At 42.0% G+C, this 14,794-nt stretch overlaps 2 protein-coding genes across 3 annotated transcripts; both read right to left on the bottom strand.

The window, feature by feature from the left end:
- Positions 1-65: 65 nt before the first annotated feature.
- Positions 66-4,333, bottom strand: tmem168b (transmembrane protein 168b). The gene is made up of 4 exons (XM_006782465.3): positions 2,813-4,333; positions 2,569-2,711; positions 2,147-2,421; positions 66-1,626 (listed from the first exon to the last, which is right to left on the bottom strand). The coding sequence occupies exons 1-4, from the start codon at positions 3,944-3,946 to the stop codon at positions 1,079-1,081; spliced, it is 2,100 nt and encodes a 699-aa protein (XP_006782528.2). The 5' UTR covers positions 3,947-4,333; the 3' UTR covers positions 66-1,078.
- A 1,482-nt stretch (positions 4,334-5,815) lies between these two features.
- On the bottom strand, positions 5,816-12,663 carry samtor (S-adenosylmethionine sensor upstream of mTORC1). 2 transcript variants are annotated; one of them, XM_006782466.3, is made up of 5 exons: positions 12,437-12,663; positions 9,752-9,893; positions 9,500-9,628; positions 9,052-9,166; positions 5,816-8,745 (listed from the first exon to the last, which is right to left on the bottom strand). In XM_006782466.3, exons 1-5 carry the CDS (start codon positions 12,594-12,596, stop codon positions 8,113-8,115), a joined length of 1,179 nt encoding a protein of 392 aa, XP_006782529.1. In that variant the 5' UTR covers positions 12,597-12,663; the 3' UTR covers positions 5,816-8,112. The 2 variants fall into 2 exon arrangements, with proteins under 2 accessions (XP_006782529.1, XP_006782530.1); XM_006782467.3 differs by lacking the exon at positions 12,437-12,663 and adding an exon at positions 11,763-11,897.
- Positions 12,664-14,794: the final 2,131 nt, after the last annotated feature.

Below are 14,794 nucleotides of genomic sequence, written 5' to 3'. Positions count from 1 at the left end.
ACTCAATGGCACTGATGAGTAACAGCACCTGTGCAACTTTGAACTGGATAAGAGACTAAGGAGATGGATGAAATGATACCCCTTTGTAAAAAATAATATAAGGAGATCAGCAAGTTCATACATTGGAGTGATATTTGACTTTTTATTGCATAGCTCCAACAGGTTTTCTTCCCATGAATCCCTTTCTATACACACACACAGCCTATTGGCATACAGTTGCATAGTTCAGTGAACTGTAGTAAACCCCCAGGAAGAAAACAAATTCCTGTGGCCCATTACAAGAGAGACTGCAGGTCTTCCGGTACCTGGCTTGTAGCGCATTGGTACAATTAAAAGTCTTCGAGGACTCCCTGAAGCAGCAGGAGTGGATTTAAAGATCACCTGGTAAAAGGCATTCTAAAATATTGTTTAGAACAGACAAAGCAGTGCATTCAAGCATACAGTAAGCAACGAGTGACAAAATATTTGTAGGAGTGCAGAAAAATGTACGAGGAATCATTTCATCATAACAGAATAATAATAGCAAAACCTGCAGCTGAAGAGTGCAGAGAACAGCTTTTATGCCTGAGATCCTCCTCTGAAAACGTACCGTCGACTCTTTGGTTTAAGGTTAAAAACAATCAGCCTAGCAAGTTTGAGTTTTGGTGAAGCTAAAAGGCACCTGTGTGAATGTGCAGAAAACCGAGGTGGCTCAGATCTAACAGTCAATACGGTGCTAAAATGTGCAAAATAGAGTCCACGTTCAGTCTCACCTTGCATTGTATATTTGTCTAATGTCTGGGGAAGAAAGAATAAGACCTTCGAATCCAGCCACACATTAACAGAACTGCTTTTCAGACACTTTAAATACTAACTTTGTCAACATCCCAATCAGTAACTGGCTTATTTTAAAGTAACTTGAAAAGATTCTGGTTAACAATCTTATAATCCAACAGCTGCCCGTCTTTGGGATACAAAAAGAATAAAAAAAACAAAAAACAAAATAAAAACCCCAAACCTAACAACAACAAAAAAATCAACTTTAGAAAATATTTTTTAGAAATATATTCTTCAAATAAAAACAGGTTCACACATATTTCTATGATCTGACCAGTTTGAAGCCCTGCCCTGTGTCCAGTATTGCTGGTGGAAACCAGTTGAGCTTGAGTCTCTTGAGACATCGCAGACAGGCACTGCAGGTCCACAGCAGGTTCAGGCTGCCACACCACAGCGCCAGCTGGACCACGGGATAGGTCACCCGGGGGAAGTACATACTCCAGTGATTGGTGACGTCGCTTCCTGTTGGTAGGTGCAGCGTGTAGTCGCCCCAGTGTTTGGAGATGCCGTAAGCAGCAGAAACTGCCCTGCCCCTCTCTGACCACTGGATGTTGCTGTTTGAGTTGCAGTTGTACTCCACCCACTCGGAGGTGAAGTCTCCGAGCTGCGGCAGGTCATGCAGCTCGACGTCTGCTGCTCTGGAGAGCGTCGCTCCCTGGACGGCAACATACAGGTTTTCCACCTTCGTAACCGCCTTCACCCATGGCAGAGAGTTGTCACAGTCGAGCACCACAACAAGGCGGGAACAGAAGTTGGTGTTCTTTTCCCTCCACCACTCCAAGATGTGATCCAGATGTAGAGTGTCTCCACCTAAAGATGTGCGCATGAAACAGCTGATTACAGATGATTCCAAAATAATGGCACACATTCTCAGTTCAATTGGGGAAAAAAAAAATTATATATATATATATAAAAAAATTCCCCACTCGCCCTTGTGGGCGGTTAATCCTTCAAGCTCGGGTCCTCTGCCAGAGGCCTGGGAGAGGCCATGTTTCCTTTTTTGAAACATGACCCGGGTTGTTGTAAAAACATATATTTTTAACCAAATATTGAATTGAAGTTTAATTTATTTGAGTATAAAATGCTGTTTTGTTTATTAAATAGCCAGAAATATTAGGAAAATGCATATTAATGCATACTACATCCTAAATGTACAATCAGTCATGCATATGTCTGTAGGTACTCCACCCAGAGGCCAATTTTGAACCAGCAAAAACCCTGGCAGTAGGATAATGCAAAAAAAAAATATATATATATACACAAATACATACGCAGGTTTAGAAAAAAGCGAGTCCCAATCATGACTGCTTCAACTTAAAGCCTCTCTCACCTGCCAGCGCCCACTCGCCAGTGCGATGCGTATGGCCACTGTAGAAGATTACGTAGGTGTCGTGGCGTGGGCCGTCTGGGGTGCGGAGGTCCAGAAAGGATTTCATCTTGGACTGTAGAGCCTCCAGGGTTACCCCGCTAGTGGAATAGTCACAGCCAAACGTCTCAATCAGGTGGTGGGCAAAGAAGCGCTGCACGCTGTTCAACATACCCGTAGAGCGCTTGTTCAACTCGTGCACCTGGCCTGGAGGCAGCAGCATTGGCTGACCATCAGGACTGTAACAGGAAGGAGAATTATGCCACTTTCAGAATTCCATTTCATTTGAGCGCACAGAATATCAATGATGTAAATCCAAACATGAATCTGAATGTGGTCTAAATTGAAGATGTTTCTAATTCTCAGATACAATGCTGGACCTCTACCTGCAGTAGTTGGTGGGAATGACCACTGCATAGCCCACGCATGTTCCTCCCAGGGTGTTCCCGAGCTCATGGAAGAGTCCATGGAACAGAGACTCCAGGGGCAGAATGAGCAGGAAAGTGCTCACAAACAAACTGTTTTTGGCCTGCCGAGCAAATTTACAAGAGTCATGTAAAGGAAAAAATGAAACAGGAAACAGAATAACCCGTCTGCTGCAGCAGTAAAGCATTTTTGAGACAGACCTACCTGCCAGCACAGAGCACCCACAGCTACCGTGGACACCAGAGTAAAGAACACCAGGCGTTCAGAGATGAGGCAGAAATGTCGCATGCCTTTGGAGGCCATCACCTTGTCCAGGCCGCTGACCTCCGACCCCTGGGACCAGCACAGCCTCTGGCATTCGCTGAGCTTAGAGTGAAAACCCCACACAGTGATGACAAACACCATGTGGCAAATACCCCAGAAGAGCGCACACACCACGAAGGCTGGGATCGTGCGGTACCACTGTTCCAGGTCTGAGAGTCTCCCAGCAGAAAGGACGATGAAGCTCACCTCCACCGCCAGCAGGGGCAGGAGGGAGACCCGGCGCCACAGCCCCCTCCACACCAGAAACGGTTGCCAGCGCTCGGTCACAGAGAGACCGCTGAAGTAGACATCGAGCAGCGGGTCGCAGATGAGCTGGCTGAAGAAGCAGGAGAGGGCGAACGGGTTGGTGGTAATGTTCAGAGACTTAAAGAACAGCACGGCAGTGATGACAGCGAAGCATGCCAGGTTGGCGAGCGCCAGGAGAGCCTTCATCCGCAGCGCCACCATGACCGTGCCCAGAGCGACCACGAGCACCATCACGCTCAGGGACTTCTGAATGAGCAGCGCGGTGCTGGCGATCGCAAAGCCAGCTAGCTCCAGGCGCTCCGCGGAGGTTAAGAAGGCAGGGCGATACCTAGCACATCCAACCAGTCTCTCCAGCAGCGCCCACAGTGTCCTCAGAGCCACGCTGGCCAGCAGCAGGTAGTTGGTAACCTGCTCCCTGACGTCGACGTCCAGGGCGGGGGAGTTGAGGAAACACAGGAGACCCAGCAAAAAACCGAACCACAGGTGGAGGATGCTGAGGCTCATCTTCTCCATACTGAAGTAGTAGAAGCCAATAGCTATTCCGAGGACAACCAGGGCCAAAACAAAAATGACAAGAAGAGCGGACTCCGCGCTTGTTTCCCACCGGACATAGAGACCTATGCACAGGGCCACGAGCAGGTTAAGCCCGGACAAGTAGCCTAGCCACCGGACTGATGACCACATGCTCATCTCTCCGTTGACTTCCTCCAGCCGGGTCATCGCTGCGTGAAGGCAGTGACTGACACAGTAACGTAGAAAACGACACATTTTCCTTTTAAATTAAATACCAACAACCTGAAACCAAAAAATGGCATTTAAGTCAGATATTACCCGGTCTGCTGTCCGCTGTGACATCTGAAATCCCGCGACATTCAAACTCTGTTTAGCCAGCGGGCTAACTTGTTGAAAGTAGCTAGCTTAGCTGGCGTTAGCTCCTCAGCGGCACATCTTCAGGACGGTTAGTGTCAGCGGTCAAAACACTCACATCTTGGATGTCACTTGTTTGTATTCTTCCATCTGACGTTTGGCACGATTATAAACGATCGCAGTTGGGTTATTCTGACGCCAGCCAGCGGGACTGTGAAAGACATCAGTTCAAAAAGTTTCACATCAAAACTTTTCAGTCAGATGACAGTCGCCATGATTGTGCTAAGACTACGGTAAGCATAAAGGGTCAGAACTGGTGTTGAAAAGTTCAAACGTCCAAACCGTATTGTTGATGCAGTTTTTTTCTTTTATTTATTTATTCATTTATTTAATGAGTTCCCTCAGTTACACTAAGATAAGACCCCCCGCCGCCAAAACAAAAAACAAAACAAAGACAAAAACAGTAAACTTTCTCCGTGCTGGCAGTAACTAACAAGTTACACATTCAAGGAAGATCCGATTATTTGACCCCTGCATTTAGAAAATCCAGGTTGTTGCCGTTTTCCCCTGAAAACATGGTTTAGGCCTACATTTTCCCTTGTAGATATTTACACTTTAATTTTTTTTAGTAATCGCCTTTTTCCTGTGGACATGGAAGCGGTCTCTTCCATGATTTTACTTCTATCCTCAGGGCACGAGGGGTCGGTAAATGGTTTGACGAGCATGAAAATTATGTGAGTGGCATAGCTTCATATTCTCAAAATTTTAACCCTAGTTGAACGCTTATGGAAGACTTTGGACCAATGTGCCAGTCAGTGCACTCTGCTACTATTATTAAAACACCAGATGAACAATTACATTTCTGCTTCTCTTCACTACAACTTTAGAGACTGTGGATGAGCATTGTTTAAAGCACACTTAAGTTGTTCTGATTTCTGTGTGGGCTCAGTGTGAGACCCTACCAGCTACTCTTTTGACCGCATATATGTGTTTAGATAACCCTTTAGAGATTAGAGGTCTCCCATCACTTTACAGGGGAGTCAAACATACGGTGCGAGGGTCAGAACCAGCCTGGCAAAGACAATAACTGGATGGCTTTGAAGGAGTTCATAAGAGTTTATCTTTGTGTGGTGCATGTAATAATTAAACAATGAAATTACCAAAAATTCCATCACGTCACCAATTTCTTCACCATCTACTAAAGAAATGTTAGTTTTTCTAAAGTGGGTCTGAAAGAAAAATCTGAATTAACCAAACAAGACTTTATAAAGTTGTTAAATTTTATAAACTTGATAATTTTAGATTTTATAAATCTGGGTAATAAGATACAAGAACCTTTTGTTATTTTACACATCTATCATGAAATTGCACTTTTTTCTTATATTATCATAATCTCAGGGATTAAAAGTTTAGTTAAATGTGTCTGCTCTGACAGAAAGGGGAGTTTCACTGCTCTGGCCTACTCGACGGTCTAGCCCCATCAAAGTGGGCTGTACCACAATGTAAAAATAAATATGACATCCCTTCCTTACAAAAATACTAACACTCCTTTTTTAATATTATTAATTAAAAACTATGCGGCCATGGGGTTTGAATGTTTTTAAAAAAAACAAAAACATTTCTGTATAGTACTATCAGAAGAAGATGAAGAACTTCTGATCAACTTGTAAAACAGAGTCGCAGACTCTTCATAACGTTCTAAGTTGTAAACAACTGAATTTTTAAAAATATAAAAATCTTAGCACAAAAGAAGGAACACACACCGCCACCTTATATTTACATTCATTTATAAAAGAGAAATACAATGGTACTGTAAGCACACATTGTTCTGCACTGTTGAAAATGCTGATAATGAAGATGATCCATATCATGCAAATAGGCCAAAAGAAACACTGGAAGACAAAAATCACAAAACACGCTCCTTTAAAGTCTGAATATGTACTGTGAATTTTTTTTCTCCTGTTAAAAATTAGGAAGAAAAAACAAAAACAAAACAGCAGAGATATGCATTAACCAGAAAATGATATGGAAATGGCAAACACACACTGCATTACATAAACACATATCCACTAATATGATGGACAAAACAAAAACACAGAAGGCACCTTATAGTTATTATCGGTAACGTTTTGTGGGCCTATCACATTGGTTGTAAAATTGTGAAAAGAAACAACATTTTGTGACACCCTTTGGGATCAATGATAAAGTGCCACTGACAAAAACAACCCCCCCCCCCCCCCCCCTCAAAAAAAAAAAAAGATCTACACACTAGAAATTCACTCCTTCAGTCACACAGTCTAAGCCACACCCACACATTTAGTCTATTCAGGAACCAGCAGGAACACACAATAACATTTCACCTGGTAGTGTCTTAGCTAAAACCTCCCTGCAGCATACAGCATTTTCAGATCTGACCTCGCTTTCTAAATTTTACAATATTTCACCTTTTTTACAAAAGTGAGTGTACATTTCTCTCTGTGATTTTTCTAAGGAACTCTGCATCTGCTTTTGTGGAGTGCTGTATTTTCACATCAAAGTTGTAAAACTGTGTCAAAGAAAACTGGTGTAAAGTCACTGACATGCAGTGTTGTACCAATCTGCTGCTTAAGACAAAAAAAAAAAAAAAGATTAAATGCAACAGCAGGAAAAAGATAATTCAGAATGAAGTCAGTCTTTAAGAGAAGAGCAAGACAAAAACCTTGTACCTACTATGCACTTGTACCTTTTTAAACACAATAAGTAAACAGTTAACGTTTCACATTAGTAAACCTACTAATACTACTGTATGGTTCTGAAAATGTTTCAAATGCTACAAATACCATTTTTTTGTTGGGTTTTTTTGGTAAAAGATACACAAAATCATTCATAGAATGCCAAGTTACCAAGGCATTACCACAATTTACAACACCAATGTTTGACTCTTTGACTATGGATATCTATTTCCAAACAATTTTTTTTGTGTCTTGGAAACCTAAAATGAACATCAAAAAAGTTTTCAGAAAGTTGAGCTGTATGTGCCAGAAGCAAACACGCCCGTCTACTTATTCCATCTCTGTCTCACCAGTGCAATCAAACCCCCTTCACGCTGCTTAGGTTTGCTGTATTTGGCTTTTTTTGTACACAGCAGCCTGTGACTCTAGCTTATTTCAAACAGAGACTGAGTAAAGAATGTAGACAAGCTGACTTTTGATATTAAGAGGAGCGGGGAGTTCAGAGATCTTGCGGGCATTCGATTTCCAACTCTTAAAAAACCTAACTATTTATCAAAATATATCCATCTTAGTGTGTGTGTGTGTGTCTGTGTTTGTGTGTGTGTGTGTGCGTGCACACTCTGAAAGGAGTGTGGATATGAGAAAATAATCTGTAAACTTTTCTCTTTCACACTGTGCAAACTGCATTGTTTTAAGAAGGAGTAGAAGTGGGGTAAGAATGCAGCTGATTAAATTTGGCAGCGCAGCAGTTGGAGGGGAGACGACAATTAAGCCCTTTTCAGACACGCTCTCCATTTACGGTAACCTGGCAGCATCGAAATGTGTCGGCTTCACGTCTCAATCAGCATCCTGGTCGCTCTTCGGCAATGCCAATCTTACTAGGTCAAGCCTTGAAACATTAGCGCGGGCACGGCACAAGTCTGCATGTGTCCCGTGCTTCATTGTGAGCTGCTCAGCTGACCAGAGGATGCATTAAACAGCAATAACATGGACTTAAATATGTCTCATATGAGAGTACTAACCTCTGTGACCCATTTCTATTCCCATTACAGAAGAGAGATCCCTCCCCCTGTCTCTCTCCCTCTCTCAGAGTTTGAGTGGGAGAGCCTCCTTTAACTTTCAAAAGCGTGGTTACACTTCTAAAAGCTGACACTGATAATACTGTGTGGCAAACCTCATGCTTGTACTGTAGCCTTCTCTCTCACTGTCAGGGGTATATTTGATTTAAAGCATTAGGAATATTAACTAAATATAATTCCATCGCTTTTACAGACTTTTGAAGCCAGCGATGTTATACTTTCCATGTCTGAAAGGGGCTTAGGTGGTGAAAAGGGCGGGAAGGGTTGCTGGTTTAGCCTAGCTCTGGAGCAAGATGGGATCCTCTAACTCATGAAAGCCGGGGACGGAGCTGCTCTGGCTCTCCCCAGAATCGGAATCATAGGGTGTGTCCGGTAGCTCCGTGAAGCCCCAAGCTAGCTGGTCATCCTCAAACTCGGAGCGCGCCTGCATTGTGATGTCTTCACAATCTTCCTCCTCATTGGAATTAAAGTCCTGAGGGATGTAAAGCATCTCAGGGTAGTTGTGTGACACCAGGTCACTGGTGGTGGCCAGAGACACCTTTCGGAAGGCGATGAGATGCATGTGAGAATACTTGACATATTTGTAGCGCTTGAAGCCCAGCGACTCTACCGCGACACGCCAGCTGCGCATCATGAGGGCGTGGCGGTTTTGGTGAGAAGAGTCAGGCGTGATGATGAGCAGCAGGCCATGCAGCTCCAGCAGCTCATGGGCCTTCTTGCAGCAGATCCAGCGCTGGTATGGCGAGGGGAAGTAGGACAAAAGCAGGGAGAAGACCACCACGTGGAAAAGCTGAGCGGGCAGAGCATCGATGGGGTTATGGAGCTGGCGGAGGAAAGCCTCGACTGCATCACCCGCCAGCTGGAGCGGCTGCTGAAGCTGGAGGTTGAGGAAGTCACACTTGTACACACTCTGAAAAAGCAGAAATTTAACACAAATCAGGGTTCAAACTTGATCTATGCCAGCAAACATTTCTACACAGCTCGTTTGTTTTCATGACTTGCAGCTGTTGGGCGTCATTTTTTCTGTGTTCTGCTGACTTTCTTCACGTAGTCTAACCACAGCACTGGCAAAGGACATGACTCATTTCTGGTGTTGTTTTTGCTTTATAACGCAAACACCCAAGTGTAAAACTGTATCCATTTCATGTGAATAAACAAATGGTATAAAAGCACATGGTCAATTAAAATGTAAAACAGAATTAATATGCACTCGTACCTCAACCGCAGGCACTATATCAATACCGACTGTGAGGAACTCGTCAAACTTCAAGAAAGGGTTAAAGCAGCTTCCCACATCAAGAAGGCGCATTTTCCCCAGCTGAGAGATCGAACTGTAGCACAAACAACAACATGCAATGCCTGATGAGTATAATACACAAAATCATATGCATTACATGCACTATAAGATAACTCTTTGTAATTGCACAGTCAATCATAGTACAATAGTACAATGAAATTGGAAAACTGTCCCACATCGCCACTACGTACGACACGACACGACACAACACAGTAACTTAAGTAATAAAAAGAAGAATCAGTGCATTTTATTGCACATTATTATTACTATAGAGTGAGGACAGGTCGTACCAATTCATTTTTCTTGTTTTTTGGACTTTATGATATACTGTTAACTCATGACAGATAACACTCTTACTTCATCTTACCTGGGGATGGTGCTGTACGGCTGGGCACTCGTAGATGCTGTACCCACACCCATAGCAAGCGTGGCACTTTTCTGATCCTTCTCTAACACTCTTTTCATTCCACCATCCAAAAAGTACTCTTGACAGACGCTGTGGAAGTGGCATCAAAACACTGCGTTTACAGAAGCTCATTTTACAGGCTAAGATTAGTCCGATTTCACCAGGCTCTATAAAACCTAAAAGATGCCCGAAGACCTTTGGGGGCGTTCATACCTGCGACACCATTCAATCCGGCCCTCTCCTTCAAACTTTTTGGTCCAATGGTTGTCAGCAAGATTCTTCATGGCGAGGGCGTACTCACTCAGTGTCTGCTCATCCTCGCAGTGCTCACGCCAGATCTTGTCAAAGTCGCCCACTAAGTGAGAAAATCAAACCCCCCTTAAAAATAAGGTCAGAAATAACCAAAACATGGCAAAAAACAGCTTCAAGTACTTCAAGTCTTACTCTTGTATGACGACATAAAAACATTCACAACCTACTTGCAAGTTTTGGTTATCCGCTAAATCACCAAAACCGGATCTTAGAAAAAAAGGGGGGAAAAAAAACTGCTGAAAAATCTCAGGTCACTGCTGGTACTTCAATATTGCCTATGTCTCACTTGTTTCTGCTTGCACAGAAGCAGAACTGTGCATCTAAAAAAAATAAATAAATAAAAATAAAACAAACCCACCCTCAAAACAGTCATTTCACAATAAAAGTTATGTCCACAAAATTTTCCATTTGCAGCTGCTCAGACGTTGACAGCCCATAGCACAAGCAAACATGCCAACAAGGGAAAAATCCCATGACCAGAAGGGAGAAAAGAAAACTATATCTGATTTGCAGAAATGAAAGGACAACAAGAGGAGTTGGTGGTAAACAGCAGTGCTTTCAAAACATGACCACTGTGATTCCATGCCAAGCCTACCAGATCATGCTTCACTTATTAACCAATCATGAGATCTGCTCGCAGGATGACTTCTTTATGCTCTTCTAGGCTCCAAAACAAGCAGCTACTCTCTCCAGTGCTGAGGTCTTATTCAAACCACAAATTAATCCAAGCTCATTTTAAATACACTACCAGGGTTATGCAGTGTTTTATGGTGGTAAAGTAGGGCAGCGCATACACAAATAACACCAAGACTTGACATTTTAATATGCCTGCATTTTACTATGACACTATTTTAACTATTCAAAAAAAAAAACTTTCCAGGATTTCTTTCATATTTCTGAGCAGTGAAATGGCCAACTGTATAATTTTGATTCAGAGCCATTCAAATGAAACAAACTAGCCATGCATTCAAGCAGGAGATTAATTCATATTCTTAGTTTATACTGGAAGAAGAAAAAATAAAGAAATCTTGCAAACCATTGTGTCCTGGCCATTGACTCATCCAAAGATTTATTTCCTCTAGATATTTTAAATTTACCTCTTGTGCACTCCTCCCACATGGACTCCCTCACTATGCACAGCACAACGTCATCACCAGAACAAATCCTAGCTTCTGTAGGATTTGTAGCTAAATTTAAAATTCAGAGGACGTTAAAAAATACATCTTTCATCAATATATCTTTCAACTGCTAACTCAAACATGGAGTTAACCGCACTGATTGGGCTGTAAAATAAGACAACAGATGCTACAGGTATGCATGCTGATGAGCTGAGATCGGGGTTTTCCCAACTTCCCTTTTTTTTAATTGAAGCAAGATGGTTGGATGCTTATGAACTGATACAGTGATTGCAACTAAAAGATCCATTACCTCCTCCCATTTCATCTACTTGAACACAAACATCAGAGCATGTGGTTGCATTGTGTTTTGCATAAAAAGGGCCAATAATGATTTGGTAATTTTATTTGTATGTTGTTTTAAGGCTTGCCAAACAAAGAGACATTAATACCCACTAAATTAACAAATCAAAGAAATCACAGTAATCTCCTATTAAACAGACACTTTCTTGCTACTTGAATCATCCCCAAATAGCAAATTGCCTGAAATAAAACTCATTAGAGTGGTAAACAAAGTTCCATTAGAGACAGTGTTTTCCCTTGTGACCAAAATGAGAATATTTATCAAAAAAATAAAAAAGGAGAAGACTCACGTTTGTCTCTCATATGTAGTGGCCCCAATAATTTAAAGAAAGTGAATGATTCACCTTCCACAAACTTGCACAAACTTCCTTCTTTACATGAGTGTGTGCAAAGAAACAGCAGGAAGCAACAGCTACAGACAGAATTTAACCTACTGTGTCGTCTTTGTGGTTTTTCTCCTGGCAAAAAGTAAGACGAAGTTCTTTTCCCCAATCTCAGCTCCGCAGTTGAAGATCTCCTTTGGCTTTTTTATCCTTCAAGACACAGTTAAACCTCCACTAGAAAGGGGGGGGGGGGGGGGGGGGGGGGAGTTCTGGCCTATCACAATGTGTCTTTTAATTAAATTATTTTTCGCTGTCTGGCTCTGAACGGTAGCAAATCTCAGAAACAACACTAATTAGGTTGTCTAAGTTGCGGCAACTGTTTGCTCAGTCTACAGAGTTATCTTTTATTGACACCCGGGAGCCAATCGGAAGTTACTCTTTTTCTTTCACCAGTCACATATTAAGATGTGTGTTGACTAGGTTTGAGAGAGAGAGAGAGATAAGATGTTATTTGCAGAACAGCCTTGTGTAAGCTGCCACAATTTATTTCTAAGGAGCTTTAATCAAGGCCTCGCTTGCTTGGTGCAACCCGCTGCTGTCGACTGAAGTCTGCCACCACAACAGCTAACCAGAAGTAAAAATTAAAAAAAAACTTACAAATCCGTGATTACCGGATTAACCGCTAACTTTTTAACGTTACTTCAACATTTGTGAGATAACTAACAGTATCAGCCCATAGGCTGCAGGGCCACAGAGAAATAGAGGGGCCCACTGAGGCTGCTTACCCTCCCTGTATTTCCTACGCAGTTTTCTGTGGACGTTTTTGACGACTCCCGACAGTTTCTCCTGCTCCTTCTTGCACGGTGCTTCACTTGGAATTGGCACGTAGAATAGCTCCGACTGGTTTTCCGTCTCCCCGGTCTCGACATTGTCCCTGGGGTCCATAGCACCGTACCACCGATGTTACCCTCCACCAGTCGTTTCCCCTTTTCCAGGCTGCAACCCGACCGGCGAACCGGCGCACGAGCCAACAACAGGGAAGCCGATTGGCTACCTGGAGCATACACGCGTCATAAACTGACAGCGCGTCATCCAATCACAGGCGTGGAAGCATTCTCGAGCTGGCGTGCGTGCTGCGAAGCGTTCAGGTGCATTTGGAAATCTGTAAATTGCTGAAAAATCGTAAACAACACATCAGACAGTGTAGTTTTGTGTTTTGCAAAAGTTTTTATCTACAAAAGAAAACTAAACTTTTTAGCCAACTGATTTATTCGTTTAAACCCTAAAACTATTCAAAGATAGTAAATTACAAAAAATGTATGTTCTTAGACAATATCCCACTGAACTGAATAACTTTTTGTGTGTTTTTGTCTTGTTTGCTTTCTTTTATTAGTTCTCCAATTAAAATATTGGACATGTGTTGAAGAAACTACTGGAAGCACTTCCTGTAAAATAAAGTTGTTAGCATTATGTTATACAAACCTTGTTCTGAAAAAGTTGGGACACTGTATATTATGCAAAATGACATCAACGTCATCATCATCACAATACACAGTATCACCAACAGGTGATGAGACTCTGGAGAAATCTCTGTGTGCAAGGAAAGAGGCTGAAAATCAAAAGTGGATGCCCTATGGCAGCACTGTCATGTAAATCACTGCACGAGCTCAGGAGCACTTCCAGAAATATCTCTCTGTGAACACAGTTCAACGTGCCATCCTTATATATAATTTCCCTTCTTTGTATGAAGCCAAATGATTTTTATATTATAACAGACCCATATATAGGATCTAGTCCCCCGCCTCCAACCCCCATCATGATTTAAGACAGGGTGACTGGAGAGGATGTTCTGTCCTGTTAAATGGGATAGTCTGAGAAGGAGCATTTCTAAAGCTGTACAGATATTAAACCTTTGAAAAGATGATGCAATGTTTTCTAAAATAGGCTAAGAATTTGAAAACCCACAAGTGATGCCAATCCATGGTTATTGTTTCTGGAAATTGGCTTGGAAAATGCTGATGGAGAGCATTATAGTCTGAGATGGTAATTTGACTCTGGCTAATGAAAACAAACTGCCACTGTCTGAACAACAGGGGAAAAAGTTAAATACCATATATGTCAATGCTGATTGCAGGACAACATCTATTATTAACTGCATGTTCAGTCATTTCAGAATATGAGGTAATGCCTTACAGTTCACTGACCTCAGATGGCGTCCATAGTTACCAGATCTATGTCCAATAGAGCGTGCAACAGAATATTCACATCATAGATGTGCAGCCAACAAATCCACACTAACTGTGTGATGCTATGTTAATAGGGACCAAAATATCTGAGCAGTGTTTCCAGCACCTTGTTGAATCTGTGAATTGAGGCAGCTCTGAAGGGATAAGGGGAGTCCAACCTGATTTTAGTACAGTGTACTTTATGAAGTGTTTGGAGAGGGTGTCTATTTATTTGCAGTTTAAACACAGATTTCATGTGAAGTGAGGACAGCTGTAGCTTTATTTAAACGTTTGTTGAAGTTATAAATTCTTAAACCCTGTGACAGTGAAGTATTTCTCTCTCCCAAAATATCACACATCACATGGTGGCTAAGGCACTGTTTATTTAGCTGGAGATATGCTTATTAGATGTACTGTGGAACCCGAGACATGTACTAATATTTTGGTGGAGAAAAAAATTGCCCTATGAGTTACAATTTATTAAATTGCATCTCATCTCGGTTTAAATGATTTTTATTGTATCAATTTGATTTCCCCTTGCTTCTAAAGCAATTCTATGCTTCATAAAGTGTGGCTCACACAATACACAATATAAATCATAAATTTTTCATGCTAGTATTTATAATGAAACGAACTTTTAAAAATGCATTATCCCCATTCTCACGGCACATTTGATTTATCATTGTATCCGAGTAAAAACATCTAAAAAGAGGTCAGATAGGCACCTGTTAGTCTGGCAAAGACGACAGTTGCCTGACTTCACTTTGTAAAAGTTATTAAACAATCCAAGAGGTATAGGGTTTAGTCAACATGCCAACCGGGCTAATAAAACTGCATTGCTATTGCTCTAAAGGGTTTACTTCTGAGAGAAACACCTTTTTAGGTAAACTAACTGGGTATTTTCATGGCTGCAAACTA

This window comes from Neolamprologus brichardi, chromosome 7 (assembly GCF_056152115.1).
Source record: "Neolamprologus brichardi isolate AB-2024 chromosome 7, ASM5615211v1, whole genome shotgun sequence".
Taxonomy (NCBI): domain Eukaryota; kingdom Metazoa; phylum Chordata; class Actinopteri; order Cichliformes; family Cichlidae; genus Neolamprologus; species Neolamprologus brichardi.
Note: the sequence above shows the minus strand (reverse complement) of the source record. Positions and strands in the feature narration are given on the sequence as shown.